Here is a 14867-nt window from a genome sequence, read left to right as displayed (position 1 = left end):
CAAACATCCAGCGGCGTCACCTCTGACGCCGCAGTAAACACGAACGAGTGACCTGAGAAAAGTAAATACTAGTTCTTATGTATTAAATACTCTCATGGTTTATCAGATGTGAAGCAAAGTGTGAATACATTATTCTGTCGTCGCTGTTTCCTCATAGAGGTTCGGTGTTTTTCTCTTTTAATGCTCACGTGTGGAAAATAATAAGTCTCCCTCGCATAGTGATCCAGCTCTGTCCCAAAGCCTTCTGGGATACGTAGTTTTGGGTCAGGAGCTCTCTGACACTAAGAAGCGCTCCCTCTGGTCGGGAACTATGAATCCTTCTTTCTGCTCGCTCTCTCTTCGGTCCGACATCACGAACGACTGTTTGGGGTCGATGACGGCCGCGTTGTCTTTGTCCGGAGCCTCGACCTCAGCGTAGGAGGGGCGGCCGGACCCCCGTCTGAACTTCATGATGGGCCAGCGGGTGGGCCGCCGCTGAGGGGGAACAAACGACAGAGAAATTAGCAAAAACACATGGGTTTGTTCAAGGATTACTTCGATATAATATATAGAAAACCTTTGCAGACCAGAACATAGCACTATATACCTTTATGTATTTAAACGTATTGGAATGAGATGCGTTTTTCTGCACTGCGGAACGTCCCTAAAACATCTTCCACAGTATATTGCACTATTATAAATAATATAATAACTTTTTAGGCCAAGAGAGGCTTTTGAATGTTATAATAAAACTCATAAAAGGCATATTTTGTATTTAACTTACATAGAAGGGTGCAGAGGAAGTGTGTCATAGCTTCAGTTTTGTGGTTTTGGGGTCACTGACCTCCATGAAGAAGAGGCTGGCGCTGCAGGTGGGGTGGGTGTACATGTAGACGGACATGAAGACGGCAGCTCCCATAATAACTATCACCATGACGATACCCACCAGCAGCCCAGTCTGCAGCCGCTCGTCGCTCTCTGCGGGGGGGTCCTGGTGTCGGGCTGTACAGAGAGGGTTTATAGGTTATAGACAATGTGCATCTCCTCGTCAAAAGGACTCAATATAATTGGTCTTAAAGAAGCTCATGCAGATATTTCAGCGCTGGAAACATATACATAGTTCACACGTTGTGGCTTTAATTATCAGGTCAAATGCAAATATTTACATTTTGACTTAAGTTTTGCTTGAAAACTGCTGAAAATAATTACCAAAATGTCGATCAGACGCACAGCAGGGGAATGACTTACCTGCTTCATTGATGTGCAGAGAGATCTTTGTGTCATCTAGAAAAAGAAAGTCTGACATTATACACTATATTAAATCATAGCAAACACTAGGTCATTAATCATACATGTAGAAGCATCTAAGAATAAAGAATAAAAAAACTTAAAACGCAAATGTTTACTGTAATTAAGCTTTTTGAGGAGGTGTAGCAGTTTTTAATGAGACACTGCTACACTACAAACCATTGTTGTAGGTCCCCAAAAAGTGTGCGGTCATTTGCAAAGAATCACTTCATTTTTTCAAATCCAAACTCTCCTTTTTAAGTAAATCTTTACGAAACATCCAGGAAATATTCTAGTTTTTCAAAGATATTTGGGATCAACTTTGGGACTTGTTTTTTAAGAATAAAAATCAAGAGCTTTTCCATCTACCTTAAATACTTAAATCTCAGTGCTTTGGTGTGAGTGGGACGTTGCAGCCGTCCTATACTCTGCCTGCAGAGACGCACACATACATCGAGTCATCCTTCAGCAGCTGAGGACACTATGCAGTATTTAACATGGCGCTGTGACAGAGGGCTGGGAAATATCTGACCAGTTGACCCTCTGACTGTCAGCCTTTACACAATGCACTGTGTTACCATGCACAGACAACAAGGATTAACTCTAGATGGTGATGGCACCCGCCCTGATCTGAAATCTGTAACTTTAACTGTAATGACTTTTCTTACGTTTACATTACATGACTGTAAAACCCCTGATGTGCAATAACACTGCCTGTAAATATAAACCTTTGTGCAATATACATTTATGTGCAATTTACCCTCGTGCAATTCACGCTTTATTTTTTCTTTCAACTTGTTTACAATCGGCAAACGGCACCAGCTACCTCTTTAATTTGATATGGTCCCTTTTTTTAACCATGGTGGACTTATCTGCTATTTTCTTTTGTTACTGATTGTGTTTTTTATTAGTGAAAAAACGTGTGCATACTTAGTTATTATTATTTGTTTATATGTAAGTCTATTCTCTTTACTTTATCTGCACTATCTGCTGTTGTAAAAATGTACATTTCCCTATCAATATGTATATATGACCCAATATGTATATTTGTTCATTTGAATTAATTTCTTATTTTATAGTTATTTTATCATTTTGATTTGATCTTTGATTGTATTAATCTGTTTGAATCTGTGCTGTCCTGTTTTTCATCCTCACCCTGTTGCTGTTAAACCACTGAATTTCCCCACGGGGATTAATAAAGATCTTATCTTATCTTATAAAGGAAATCTGATCATAAATCGATCATGTTAAGCTATCAAAACAAGGACTATTAAAAGTAGTGGTAGGACTTTCTAAGTAACACACGTTGTTTACTAGATGGCTGAAAGCATGCTGTCAGCTGACCTTCTGCTGCTCTGCTGGTTGGAGGCTGCTCACTGGATATTATTTCTCTGCTCTTGCTGCTGCGTGTTGGCGGGCGGGTGGCGGGGGACGTCCTGTGGGGGGGGGCGGGGGTCGTGCTGGAGGTCCTCTGATGCATCGCGGTCGTCATGACAGCAGCGGTCGTATGTGGGAGTTGGCGAGACGAGGTGTTGCTGACGTCTGTGAGCCGGAGACAGCGGGGATCTCTCCTCTGGAAAACAAACTAAACTCAGACACAAGTTTCAACTGAATTTGACTTTCTGTAGTTTTATTAAAATGCTAGAATAATCCGAACCTCTTCCGGGCAGCCGAGGTCGACCCAGTTCTGCCGGTTACGATCAAAGCCACTGGAGCATCTGAGAAAGGAAGTAGATATTAATACGTACATGAGCTGTGATTTCAGGGTTAAAGTGTTTACGGGACAAATCTCAATAAAGCTTTAGCAAATGTTATGTTTCTTTACATATCTATCTCCAATTGAATAGCTCCACATGTAGTAAAGCAAGAGAGAAACAGAGCTTACATACATTGGTTCCTACCTAAAGGGTATGTCCCAGTATACCCACCTGCTCCTCGTTGAAAAGCGAGGAAGTGTACTGCTCTGTTCGTAATGGCTGCAAGGACATACTATTTTAATGTATCTGCGTTCCTCATTTTGAGAGAATTCAGCCAAGCTAAAGTGAGGCTTCTGAGTTCATCTGATTAAGTGTGTTTCTTCCTGACTTTATATATACCAAAAAGGACATCTAATGAATCCCTTAAATGGAAATCACTTTAGGAAGGGATCTTTGCTGCCAGTACAGACGAGAAGAACATGTGCAGCAGTAACTTGAATATAAGAGACGTGTGTATATATATATATATATATATATATATATATATATATATATATATATATATATATATATATAATAGTGCATTGAAATCGAGTAAACAGGAAGACACAGTGGGTGTTTCTCAATCGCGAGTACGCTTGCTTGGTAGCACATGTCTGCCGAGCATCTTGCTTCAGAAGCGAGTCAAGAATACTTCCTGACATTTGGAAAACGAAGTGTGGAACACGCTAGCAAGTGTGCAGGTATGTGTCATATGAGAGGCCCCGCTTTACATTTTCCGCCACAGATTTTGGAAATTGGTCCGTGCGCAAAGCATTGTGGGGATTTTAAGACCGCGGAGTCTACACATGTGCAGCCTCGAAATTTCTCCTAACGAAGTACGCCGGGCTCGGTAGATTTCCAAGTATGCTGGAGATTGGAACAGTACTTCGGCGGCACTCGATGACGTAGTATGCTTGAAATAGTGGCTCTGCAGCAGCTTTACTCGCGATTGAGAAACACCCAGAATGTTAATATCTTCATCACGTGACCTAAAATATCTTCTTTAGCAGTGCAATATGTTCCCTTAAAATCTATTCACCTTCTTTTCATTTCATTGGATATCTGTGACTCTGAAGCAGCACACGATGTCTTTGTTAATAAAGTGAATTTAGTGGGTCTGCGCTCTCTGAGGGATTTCCAGTTTACCTTTGGAGCCGACTGCACCAGCTGCAGTTAAATCCGATCTGAGAAGAGACACATGGACCACAGCTGGAGAACTGGAGACACGCTGAGGACAGAGACAACAGAGAAGGGCGAGGAGGAAGAGGGGGGAGGAAGGGCAAGGAGGAAGAGCGAGGAGGAAGAGCGAGGAGGAAGAGCGAGGAAAGAGCGGCTTCTGTGAGTTAAAGCCAAATGCATTCTCACCGAGCATCCTGCTGATACTGTATTGTCATCACAAGCTATTCAGTTTCTACAATTGAGCGGACACGAAGGACACGAAGGAAGACACAAATGCAAACTGTGGATAATTTAAAAGATGTACTTACTAGGGAGAGGGAGCATCTCCACCGCTGTAGAATTGGATATTTTGGACTTGAGGATGTCGACCTTGTGATACTCATAAATGGTTCTCCGACGAACGTCTGCAGCGTGTCAGAGAGGAGATGATGTCGTTAATAACTAGTGAGATTTAGAGTATTGTTTAAAGAGTTGGCTGGTAGGAAAATAAAGTTTTAAAACACCAAATGTGCCACTCACTTGGGATCTGCTCTATCTTATGAAGCACCACAAAAGCGTCCGACAGGCCCACCTTCACAGGATGATTCTCAGAGCTGATGTCGCTGATGTCTAAAGGAATCTTTGAAAATAAATCTGTATAACTAAACGAGTGTCGCATTAACAGCAGAACAGGAAGGAGAGAGGAAATGTCACCTCTTTGTATGCGAACACGATGCGTCCGTCGCTGTGCAGAGCGGCCTGGAAGGTGAACGGTCCCAGACTGATGTCGTCCTGGAGGTGGATCCGGTTCCACTGAACCACCAGGGCAGTGCCTACAGGGGAAACATGCAGAAACACAGTCATTTAAATGCATTTAAGATCAATATTCCACACAAGAAGAACAGATGACAGTTGAGTAAAATTACAGTGTCTACTACCGTTATCAAAGTAAACCACAGTAGAGTTTTTGGACAGACTCGGGTCGAAGTTAGCCATCAGAGGGGCGATGTACTGAGTGGCTGTGAGCATCCGGTGGATTATATCTCCGGTGTAAATGAATCCTGGGAGAGGAACACACGCAGAGGTTAGCATGAGGGTTAGTTCAGCTTTTTCAAGCTACCAAAGGAAAACGCGTCCAGACTCTTTGGGCTTTAATCAGCTTATCTCAATTGTTAGTACCAAAAATAAACGTAATGTTTTATACAAGTAACATGTTGACTTTGGTCGTCTTTTTTGATCTTGATATTACATGCTTAGCTTGCTCCCGTCCAGTCCAAAATGTCTGTATTCATATAATGTAGCTGTATTTGTAGCACAAATAAAGATGAAATCTCAAACTGCTTTGAATGAAGAGCCTCATCATAACTCTGAGCTCTCGACTCCCAAAGAGAAGACGCGTGTGGTTAAAGATTTACCTCCAGTTGCCACCGTGATTTCCTTTAGTATATGTCCGTAGAAAGGGAAGTCGAAGGAGAGATTCACTCTCTGGAAAAGAGAGAGAAAAACTGATATTAACTGTTTGTTAAAGATGGTCAAAATACACTTATGCAGCAGCAGGGTATATGCAGGAATCCTGAAGTCAAATGTAATACCTTTTAAGACCTTTTTTAAGACCCTTTCCATACATTTTAAGACCTCATCGCCACTTTGAGTTTTAACCGGTTACATTGGCGACACACTTTACCTCACATTGACTATATACAGTATTGATTGTCCTTCCTCCTTATCTTCCAACCATTTGGACGAACTTGCATTTCCCCATAACGATGTTGTTTAACAACCGGCGTAAACGGGCCTTCGCGCGCTATCAAGCAGTGAGCGTGCGATGTCCTGTTCAGAGATGACGTCAAATCCAACGGGATGCCATAAATAAACTACACAGAATCACACTACACACCTACGCAATGATTACATTCAGTCAGACTGTAGAATACAACCTCTTTGGACAATTTATATACTTATTGAAAACAAGCTACAAAATGTAATACCTTGGAAAATGCCGTTTTTTAAAATTGATTTATCAACTTTTAATACTTTTTAAGACCCCGCGGACACCCTGAGCAGCAGACAAAGCAGAATGTTTAATCCTGTAAAAAAGTAGCTGTAATGCTACTGAGTGAGTGAGAGTTAACCCAGCTTATGTTCTGGTATAAATATAAACTGTAATATGATGAGCCACACTATATCACAATGTCTCAAAATCAATTGGAATCAAACTTCTTCGACATTTAATTAAACCCTGATTGTCCCTTCCTTCCCACGCTGTGTTACCTCTGCCTGCCTGTGGGTGCTGGACAGGAGGCCGCACAGCTTCACCTCGTCCTCCTCCTCCACCTTCACCCACAGATCTCTGCCGTCTCCAGAGCCGTACACTTTGGATGTGTAGTAGGCGTGATCAATATCCTGCCAAACATACAGGGATTGAAATGCTTGAAGATGAATATAAAAAAACGACATTTTAGGAAGGAGCTGTAAAAAGTGAGCTCCAATGCAAGTGAGGCTATCGAGTTTTAACTTTTGACAGGTATGGAAAGTAAAACATGTGCTGCTCATCAAGCAATCACAAAAGGCTAACTTAAGTTAAGAAATAACATAAATTAGTCGTGTTAGTTGCGGATTTCCGGTATTTTCAGATTCTTGTTCCAAAGAGGACAACCATTTTGAGAAACTCTATAAAATAATTGCATTTAGTGGTTCCCTCTAGTCTTTCTTGCCAATTATTTGTATGTATTAAACAGGAAATGCCTAATATTCTCCAAATGTCATCACATGTACAGTACTTACAGGAAAGAAAATGTAAGCTGTTTATGTATAACATTCATTTATATCATAACCATATTGAACAGTTTGATCCATAAGATTAATTCAGACCAACATTTAAACTATTTCTGTCAAGTTTTCATCCGCAAGAACTGCCATTATAATCGTAAACTGAATACATTCAGTTACTTTCAGTTATTAAAATAGTTCAAATTGTACTTCTTCAGCTGTTAAACCTCTTTTCGGTAAATATCTTTACCACAATCTGAGTGGAGTTGTCGTGTCCCTCCTCCATCAGCAGCTCTGGGTCTGGTTCCTCTGGTTGGTGCTTGTCTCTGTAGTGGCCCCTCTTGTCTGCAGCCCAGCCAGGGGCCCGGGGACTCCTCTCGGTGGGCCTGTTGTTCTCCGTGACCACATACCACGCTCCCTCTGGAGAGGACAGTCCCGGGGGGTCAGCGCGGTACACTCCTGAGAAACAAACAAGGGGAGATAAGTTCATTTTTTCCAAAAAGTGATTTAAAGGAGAGGTGTCATGCTTTTCCGGTTATTACCCGTCCCCTTGTGTGTTATGAAGGTTTTTATGCATGTGAACGGTCTGCAGAGTCAAAAACCCTCAAAGTACACCTTGTAGGGAGTAAAACTCTAACACAGAAAAGACCTCCCCAAAACGCCTCGTTGGAGATTTCTCATGTTCTTCCTGGGCATCGTGACGTCTGGATACCCAGTAGCCACGCCCAGAGCTATGACGCGATACGGTCATGCGGTACTTGGAACCAAATGGACCAATCCGTGGAGCCGTTACGTTACGTCCGCGGAGCCGTTACGTTAAGCCCCCGCTGATTGGTCCAAATTTACCAATCCACGGACTTCCTCACACACACATCTGTGTGCAGGGAGCAGACAGCTCAGCTGATTTCTCCTCCCTGGCTGCAGGCTGATAACAGACAGTTGGGATCGCGGCGAAATTCTCTCTGCAGACCCATTCTCACAGCGTTTATCAACCTTTTTCTTACTCAATCTCAAGCCACACTTATTGTTTTTACTTCGGTTGTGAGTTTGTGTGTGCTCAGGATGAGTTTGGCTGTGTTTCGCTGTGTATCGCTAAACAAGGAAACAACACCTCCACGGAGCTCAGCGCGATTCACAACGTCCCGACCAATCAGAGCACACTGTGCTCACAGGGAGGGTGGGGGCTGGAGCTTTGGGAGCTACAACGAGCCGGTAAAGGCAGAGAGGGAAATTCAGTGAATACACGTAGTTTACAGAGATGCTGTATGAGAAACCAATGTGAGTTTGGAAAATTGCACAATATAAATCTATTTTAGTATACCTCAACAATGGAATTATGATCAGTGGAAATGGCCATGACACCTCTCCTTTAAGCTATAATCAAAATAGAGGCCGCTTCATTTTCTTTCCGTTTACACATTTTGAAGCTCTTATTTATACTCATTGAATTCATATTTTTTAATCTTATAGTTGCTTTTCTATATCTGCCATGCTCCACTTTGGGGAAATCAGTTTAAAATGATGCACACATGTTTAAATAAAACATAAACATAAAGCTTCCATGAAGAGCTTGGAAACTGAAACACAACATACTGTAAATGTAAGATGGGGAACAAATGACTTTTTTAACTTCCATAGAAGGAAATAAATAAAGGAAACTGTGTGTTAAGGGAATGTGGAGAATGCCTCTCTGAACATCTCAAACATAAGTAAACAAACTCCTGCCTCTTCTCACTCTCATAAGGACATAAACAAACCCCCGGTGGGTGCCATGTGGCGATCCTGTTGGTCAGTGCCCCCCCCACCACCCCCACTCTTCCAGTGACAACAGAGCGTCCTAATTTCTCTTTTCACAGCGGAGGGTGAAAGCATGCTTCACATTCTTCACACCAGCAGATCCAGGACCAGGCATGTGAGGCCGGGCTGACGTGGGTGTTGTGTCTATATTTCTGTTACACGGTGGCCCTGTGTTCTGATGCTACATAATCTGTAGTGGTACCAAGAGCTTTTATTGGTTATGATGGAGTAACGGTTCAATTACTGCCACGCATATTGTGTTAAATGGTCTGTAGATCAGCACAAGTGAGACTTATAATGCAATTCAATACAGCTCACTCATTCACTCTTTTGAACTGGAAATAAACATTTGTAAGGGTAAAGGTTAAGGGTTGTTTGCCACAGAAAATAGCTACAAGTTCTGACACAAACCAGGTAAAAACAAACCCAGATGCTTCAGAGAAAACCTTTAAAAAAAGCACAACATACTGTCCATAAAGCTGCAAATGGCTCCAACAACTACAGGACACTGAAATGTCAATGTATTCCCCCGGTATCTCCAAAGAGAGTATTATAAATTATAAAAATTCTGCAATTTTAATGTGGTCTACATTTTTGTATCAACTATTTTCCACTTAGTTAAGCACAAACACTGGGGAAAAGATAGAAGATGTCAAAAGATCTGCCACATTTTCTGTACTTGGCATATCATATAGGCATTGGTGTAGAACTAAAACATATCTTTCAAACCAATAACACAATATTTATAACATTAATTACAAGGAAAAACTTAACACTAAGATGACGCAGAAGGACACTTTAAAGCTAAGGTTAAAGTTGATAATTAGTTATGTTAGCTAGTTTAGTGTACTGATTTATATACATAGATAAATACAAAATATTTTACTTTAGTATTAGCAGATTCAAGACATATTTATTTACTTACCATACACGGATTTCAGCTTCATGAAGCTTATTTGTAACTGGAAAACAATAACTAGTCCTGTGAGGAGATTAAATGTGTTGGTCAGGGTCATCGCCATCCTGCCCCTCAGCTCGTAACGCATGTTAAATGCTCAAACATTTAATTTGAAGCAATGAGTTTGCGCCTCTGACAGGGAAAGTCCAAAGTTGCGATTTGTGAAGTTGAAAAAAAGTGCCCACTCGTTTTATGAGAAAAAGTAAAAGAAAAGTATGACTTAATCTAGACTAACTGTACATTTGCGCCATGTTTATGATAAAGGTTTGGATTATCCGCAGATCATCTGTGCGTCAATTCAGTCTCAGGAATAAAGCACCGCTGCTCCGTGATGAGAGCCTGGACCAAACGGTGCCTTCAAGTGCAGTGGGAATCTTCACTTTTCATTATCAACCCAAAACTTTTTCCTATTACCTCTGAAAAGCGACTTTGAGCACCTGTAAAAGCGCTTACAAAATAAAATGTATTATTAAAGCAGTTGTGGAGGATTTATTTACTTAAAAGGCTTTATGCTCGGTTATGATGTTTTTGAAGACATTGTTTACAAGAGCACAAGATTGTGTATTCTCGTCTCTTAATTCTCACTATTTCTAGATTGGTGCATTTACTTTGAAATGCAAAAATGTGTTACATTTTGCACAATGAATTGTTTGGATATTTGACAAGGAGTTTGTCATATTGTAAGATGCAAATCGCCATACTTAAAAACACATTTTAACCCTTGCATATGGCAAGTCTCCACCTAATGAAATGAAAATCGGTTCATTTGATTTGGACATCGTTTGTAGCGAATCCTATTTTGAAACGCTTGCCTACAGGAGGCTTTAAAACTAAAGTTAAAGATTACAGGGACGTGAAGGCACCAGCATGTAGGCCTCTAATGTATTCACAGGGTTCCCCACTAGATGGCCACATACAACCATCCTTATAACTAGACACTTGAAGCCATTTGATTAAAAATAATGTCGTTATATCTTAGAGGAGCTTCTTTGAGAATGCTGTGGGCCATCGTTAGTACACTGTTAAATAATTAAACTTTAAAACATAACATATTTAGTACTCGGGAAGAGAGAAATGGACATGTTATTTTTATCAGCTATACATTTACACATCCTTAACTTACTTGGGGATAACTCTAAACGTTTTCAAAGGAAAGATCAATTGGACAACTCGGATTGTTTTTATATATTTTAATGCAAGAATGCAATACCCCGGAAAAACATTTCTAATGGATGACACAATAAAAAAAAACTTTAAGCATGACAACACAAGGACACTTGATAGTGTAAGGGTCAGGTTTCAAAATGTAATATGGTCAAAAAAGCAACACAAGGAGGGACGAAAAATGAAAACGCAAGCCGTTTTTTGTCTGTAAGCACTTCTTAACATTGTGTCAAAGTTTCGAGCCGTCAAATCAATAAATCTGATGGAGGGATACATTAATGCAAAAAAAGGGAACAAATAAGCTCTTCATTAAAAGTTCTTTCAAGTGCATTTTTAAATTAATCATCATTCCACTACTTCTGAGACATTATATTAAAATATTTGTTATGCTGATTCAGTAGTTATATTCTTGTTTATGGCACATGCAAAAAAACAACAACACAGTAGTCTTTCTAATCAATGTTTCATTGTCTTTTGCCGTCGTTACATTATGTATGTGATGTGCTTTAAGATTTATCATACAAATGTAAAAATGGAGGCCACGTGAATCCTGGGAGAAAAAGGCATATTTCTCAAAATGATGTACTGTGTCATGTTTTTCAAGGTGTCAATTATGCACCATCAATACTGCCGACATTAGTCTAATTAGTCTCGATCATCAAGATATCAAAATGATGTCTACAATGATTAATACATGTTTATAAATGCTATTGACAGCACCTTTAATCAACAGTTATTTGTGACGGATGTTGGTGGAATAAGTAACTGAAGATCAACCTTCAACTTCAGCTGATACTCAGCAGCTCCACCTCAAAGATGAGAGTGGAATTTCCTGGGATGACGGGCGGGAATCCTCTTGCTCCGTACGCGTAGTCCGACGAGCACGTCAACCGGGCCATCTGGCCGACGCTCATCTGTCAAATAAAGGAAGAGCGAGTTACATAAAAGTGAACAATATGGTGTGATGTAAAAAGGGGGATTCGTATATTTGTCATCTCTGTTGAGGAACCAAAAGCTCCAAAAACACTGCATTCTAAAATTCCCACAGTGCAAATCAATTATTTGGTTAACCCTCTTGACTGAATCACGTACATATTTTCCTCTTCTGCCCCCATTTTGTTACTTGTGCTTTGACAGGAAAGCTACTTCAGTCCCAGAACACATTCAACCATTTGCACTGCGTAGTTCATATAAAATTAATTTGTGGCGGCTTGCAAAAAAAAGGGTTATGCTCAGTTAAGAATAATATGAGGGTGATATTTGGCAATATCAGCTGTTATGAATACATGAATAGTTAAACCGTGGCACCTGCTGCAGATTACAGGCTGTCACATGTGTAGCCAACACTTTCTCTTAGCAAATGTAATGGCCCAAAAGAAGACTACAAACTGAGCGGAGTACTGAGCTTGTGTTTATAAGGAGATATTATATCTGGTAAGGTGGAAGTTGACAGATAAGAGAGCAGGTTTTACTGTGTTCAGTTAGTGTCTACTTGCTGGGTAGCTAACACAAGCTAGTTAGCTGTCTGCAGATATCAGAATGATTAAGCGCAGAAACAGCTGAATTAATGAGCTGACTTTTCTGCTTTCAGCTATGTTACAACTGATTTAACCATAAAGGATGTCAGTGGTCAGTTTGAAAAACCTTAGGCAACAACAGTTCACAGCTGTATGGAATAACCAACGTCTTAATATGAATTACCATGACATGAACTGCAGGTGGCACAGGTTTATAGCTTAAATGCCTTGCAATTGTAGACATAGACAAATATTGCATTTCAGCAATGTTGGCCAGCCCCATTACAGGGCCTACCCAAAAGATGAGTGAACCATCATGAAGAGTGACATGTGTGAAGGTCTCCTCTGCCTCACCTGAGCTACACCCTCATCCCAGGCTCGGATGACCTGTCCTTGTCCAATCTTGAATTTGAAGGGCTGTCCTCGGTCCCTGGAGGAATCAAACTTGTTTCCATTTGTCAGCGTGCCTGTAACAGGAAAAACACACTTGTTAACATTACTTATTTTGCAAAGTCAAATAAAGGTAAGTTTCTCCAGCACCAAGGAGTCTGCGTATTGGGTACTTTTAATCTCGGCACTTTAAGTATATTTTTATGCTGATACCTTTTGTACTCGAGTAACATTTGCCATTCAGCACTTTTAATTGGAACTAAGTATTCGCACGTTGTGGTATACTTCTTCCTCTGGTCTATTAGCTCTGTGTGCTTTATTTTTCAATCGCATTTATACAAAACAGAAATTAAATAATTTCACATTTCACACAAACAGGCAGAATTTAAAACAGGTAAAGGAATGTTTTAAAAAAAAAAATGTAATTTATATATATATATATATACGTAGCTAAACATACAGCACGGTTAGCTTATGTTAGCCGGGGAATCAAAGGTAAGCGATACTGTTAGCTATTTATAATCGCAGACATTTAACAAACGATATATGAAGTATTAAATGACCAACATGTGGGCTTCAGATTAGCATTCTTAACTATTGACAGAGCTAGGCTAGTTGTTTGCCTGTTTCCAGTCCTTGTGCTAAGCTAAGCTAAGCGTGTGCATGCTAATATTTCCGTAACGAACAGTACGCCATTTCCACGATCTGAAGCTACACCAGCTGTTTGAGATTGTAATCGAACACAGGTTGATTTGTAAACGGGTTATATTAGCTATCATAAATAAAAGATTCACCAACTGAACAACCTTTGACCAGTCATTTTTTAATTAACGTTAGATCTTACCAACGTAGTGCACGAACACAGTCTGTCCCTTTTGCGGAAAGGTTCTTCCTGAAATGAGACACAATAAAAGGTGGTTGAAAAAAACCAAGTGAAATATATTTATTTTGTCGGGTAAATGAATAAAAATGCTACAATTCTTACCGTCTCCTGGTCTAAGGGTTTCTACTTCTACTCCCATTGTTCTTTTTTCCAAGTCGTCTTCCCCCGCTCACCGGCTTCCTGGACGAGCCCTCTGTGTTCAGTCACACGCAACCTGATTGGTGCGTTCTCTGTTGGACTGTACCATTTCTGATGTGGGTGAGAGGGCTTGCGAGCGTTTTTTTTGCTTTGAATTCTTGTGTGTGTGATAAAACATCCATGGTGTGTCTGCGTGTAAGTGGTTGTCAGAGCGTGAACAATGTGTGAGGAAGGTGTGTCTTTGAATCAAAACATAAATTATAAAAGGCATCTGGGGCGTTAGTTATACTAAGGGAAACAGCGGAACTGTGGTGTCGTCTACGTTTGTTTTTATTACTGAGAATGTCAATTAAAGCGTATCGCATGACAATGAAGAAATTCTACGTTATATCTGCATTGCATATTACCATCCGTTACTGTTGAATATTGAAAAATCGTATACAATATATTGTATTACATCAACAGCAGAGCCTCTTGCGCTGCTCCCCCTCAAAAGAAGATGCAAATGGTTTGTTCCACACCCACTGCAGACAGTTGTGGAATGTAACGTAAAGAACAACTGCGCCCATTTTTAAAAGTATAGGTTCTCCTATCCAATAAAACAGTTCAAAAATATTTGCAAACATGATCAACTCTCGCACAAATCTATAAACTATAGTGCTGGAAAATCTCGACAGATGAATGAAACGGGAAAGATGTTATAGAGGACACAAAGCACCTGTGAACAGTAGAATAAAGTAGTAAAAAGAAGGTAAATAAATATGTACATTTTAATTAAAGAAAGGGTTTCTGAAGATATGCATTTGCCACACCTCCCAAATGTCCACATTTCAATACCTGAAGCCTAATGAAGAAGGTAATTCTTACAATGTTATAATAAAACTAATAATTATAAACAATATTATTTTACCATGGTTTAGGCAGTAAAACACATACTCGATTAGTATTTAGTTTGAATATTTGTGGATGTCAATATTAAGGCCTTAAAAGGAGGTCGTCCTAATTAAAAGTAATTACTGTCCCAAATAAAGCAATTTTTTTTTTTTATATCTTATTTGAGAAAGTGTTTTCTTTTGGACAGGCTACAA

At 40.1% G+C, this 14867-nt stretch overlaps 2 protein-coding genes across 2 annotated transcripts; both read right to left on the bottom strand.

Annotated features, from left to right (window-relative positions):
• Positions 1-74: 74 nt before the first annotated feature.
• Positions 75-9775, bottom strand: si:ch211-106h4.6 (plexin domain-containing protein 2). The gene is made up of 14 exons (XM_034153095.1): positions 9655-9775; positions 7183-7391; positions 6435-6566; positions 5579-5648; positions 5102-5224; positions 4878-4996; positions 4704-4803; positions 4493-4588; positions 4152-4233; positions 2924-2984; positions 2611-2839; positions 1228-1263; positions 824-981; positions 75-474 (listed from the first exon to the last, which is right to left on the bottom strand). The coding sequence occupies exons 1-14, from the start codon at positions 9773-9775 to the stop codon at positions 265-267; spliced, it is 1746 nt and encodes a 581-aa protein (XP_034008986.1). The 3' UTR covers positions 75-264.
• A 1087-nt stretch (positions 9776-10862) lies between these two features.
• On the bottom strand, positions 10863-13893 carry LOC117500302 (FK506-binding protein 1-like). Its single transcript, XM_034153120.1, has 4 exons — positions 13744-13893; positions 13603-13650; positions 12723-12835; positions 10863-11765 (listed from the first exon to the last, which is right to left on the bottom strand). The coding sequence occupies exons 1-4, from the start codon at positions 13778-13780 to the stop codon at positions 11637-11639; spliced, it is 327 nt and encodes a 108-aa protein (XP_034009011.1). The 5' UTR covers positions 13781-13893; the 3' UTR covers positions 10863-11636.
• Between the last annotated feature and the right edge of the window lie 974 nt (positions 13894-14867).

The sequence above is a fragment of the Trematomus bernacchii genome, unplaced genomic scaffold, assembly GCF_902827165.1.
Source record: "Trematomus bernacchii unplaced genomic scaffold, fTreBer1.1, whole genome shotgun sequence".
Lineage (NCBI taxonomy): Eukaryota > Metazoa > Chordata > Actinopteri > Perciformes > Nototheniidae > Trematomus > Trematomus bernacchii.
Note: the sequence above shows the minus strand (reverse complement) of the source record. Positions and strands in the feature narration are given on the sequence as shown.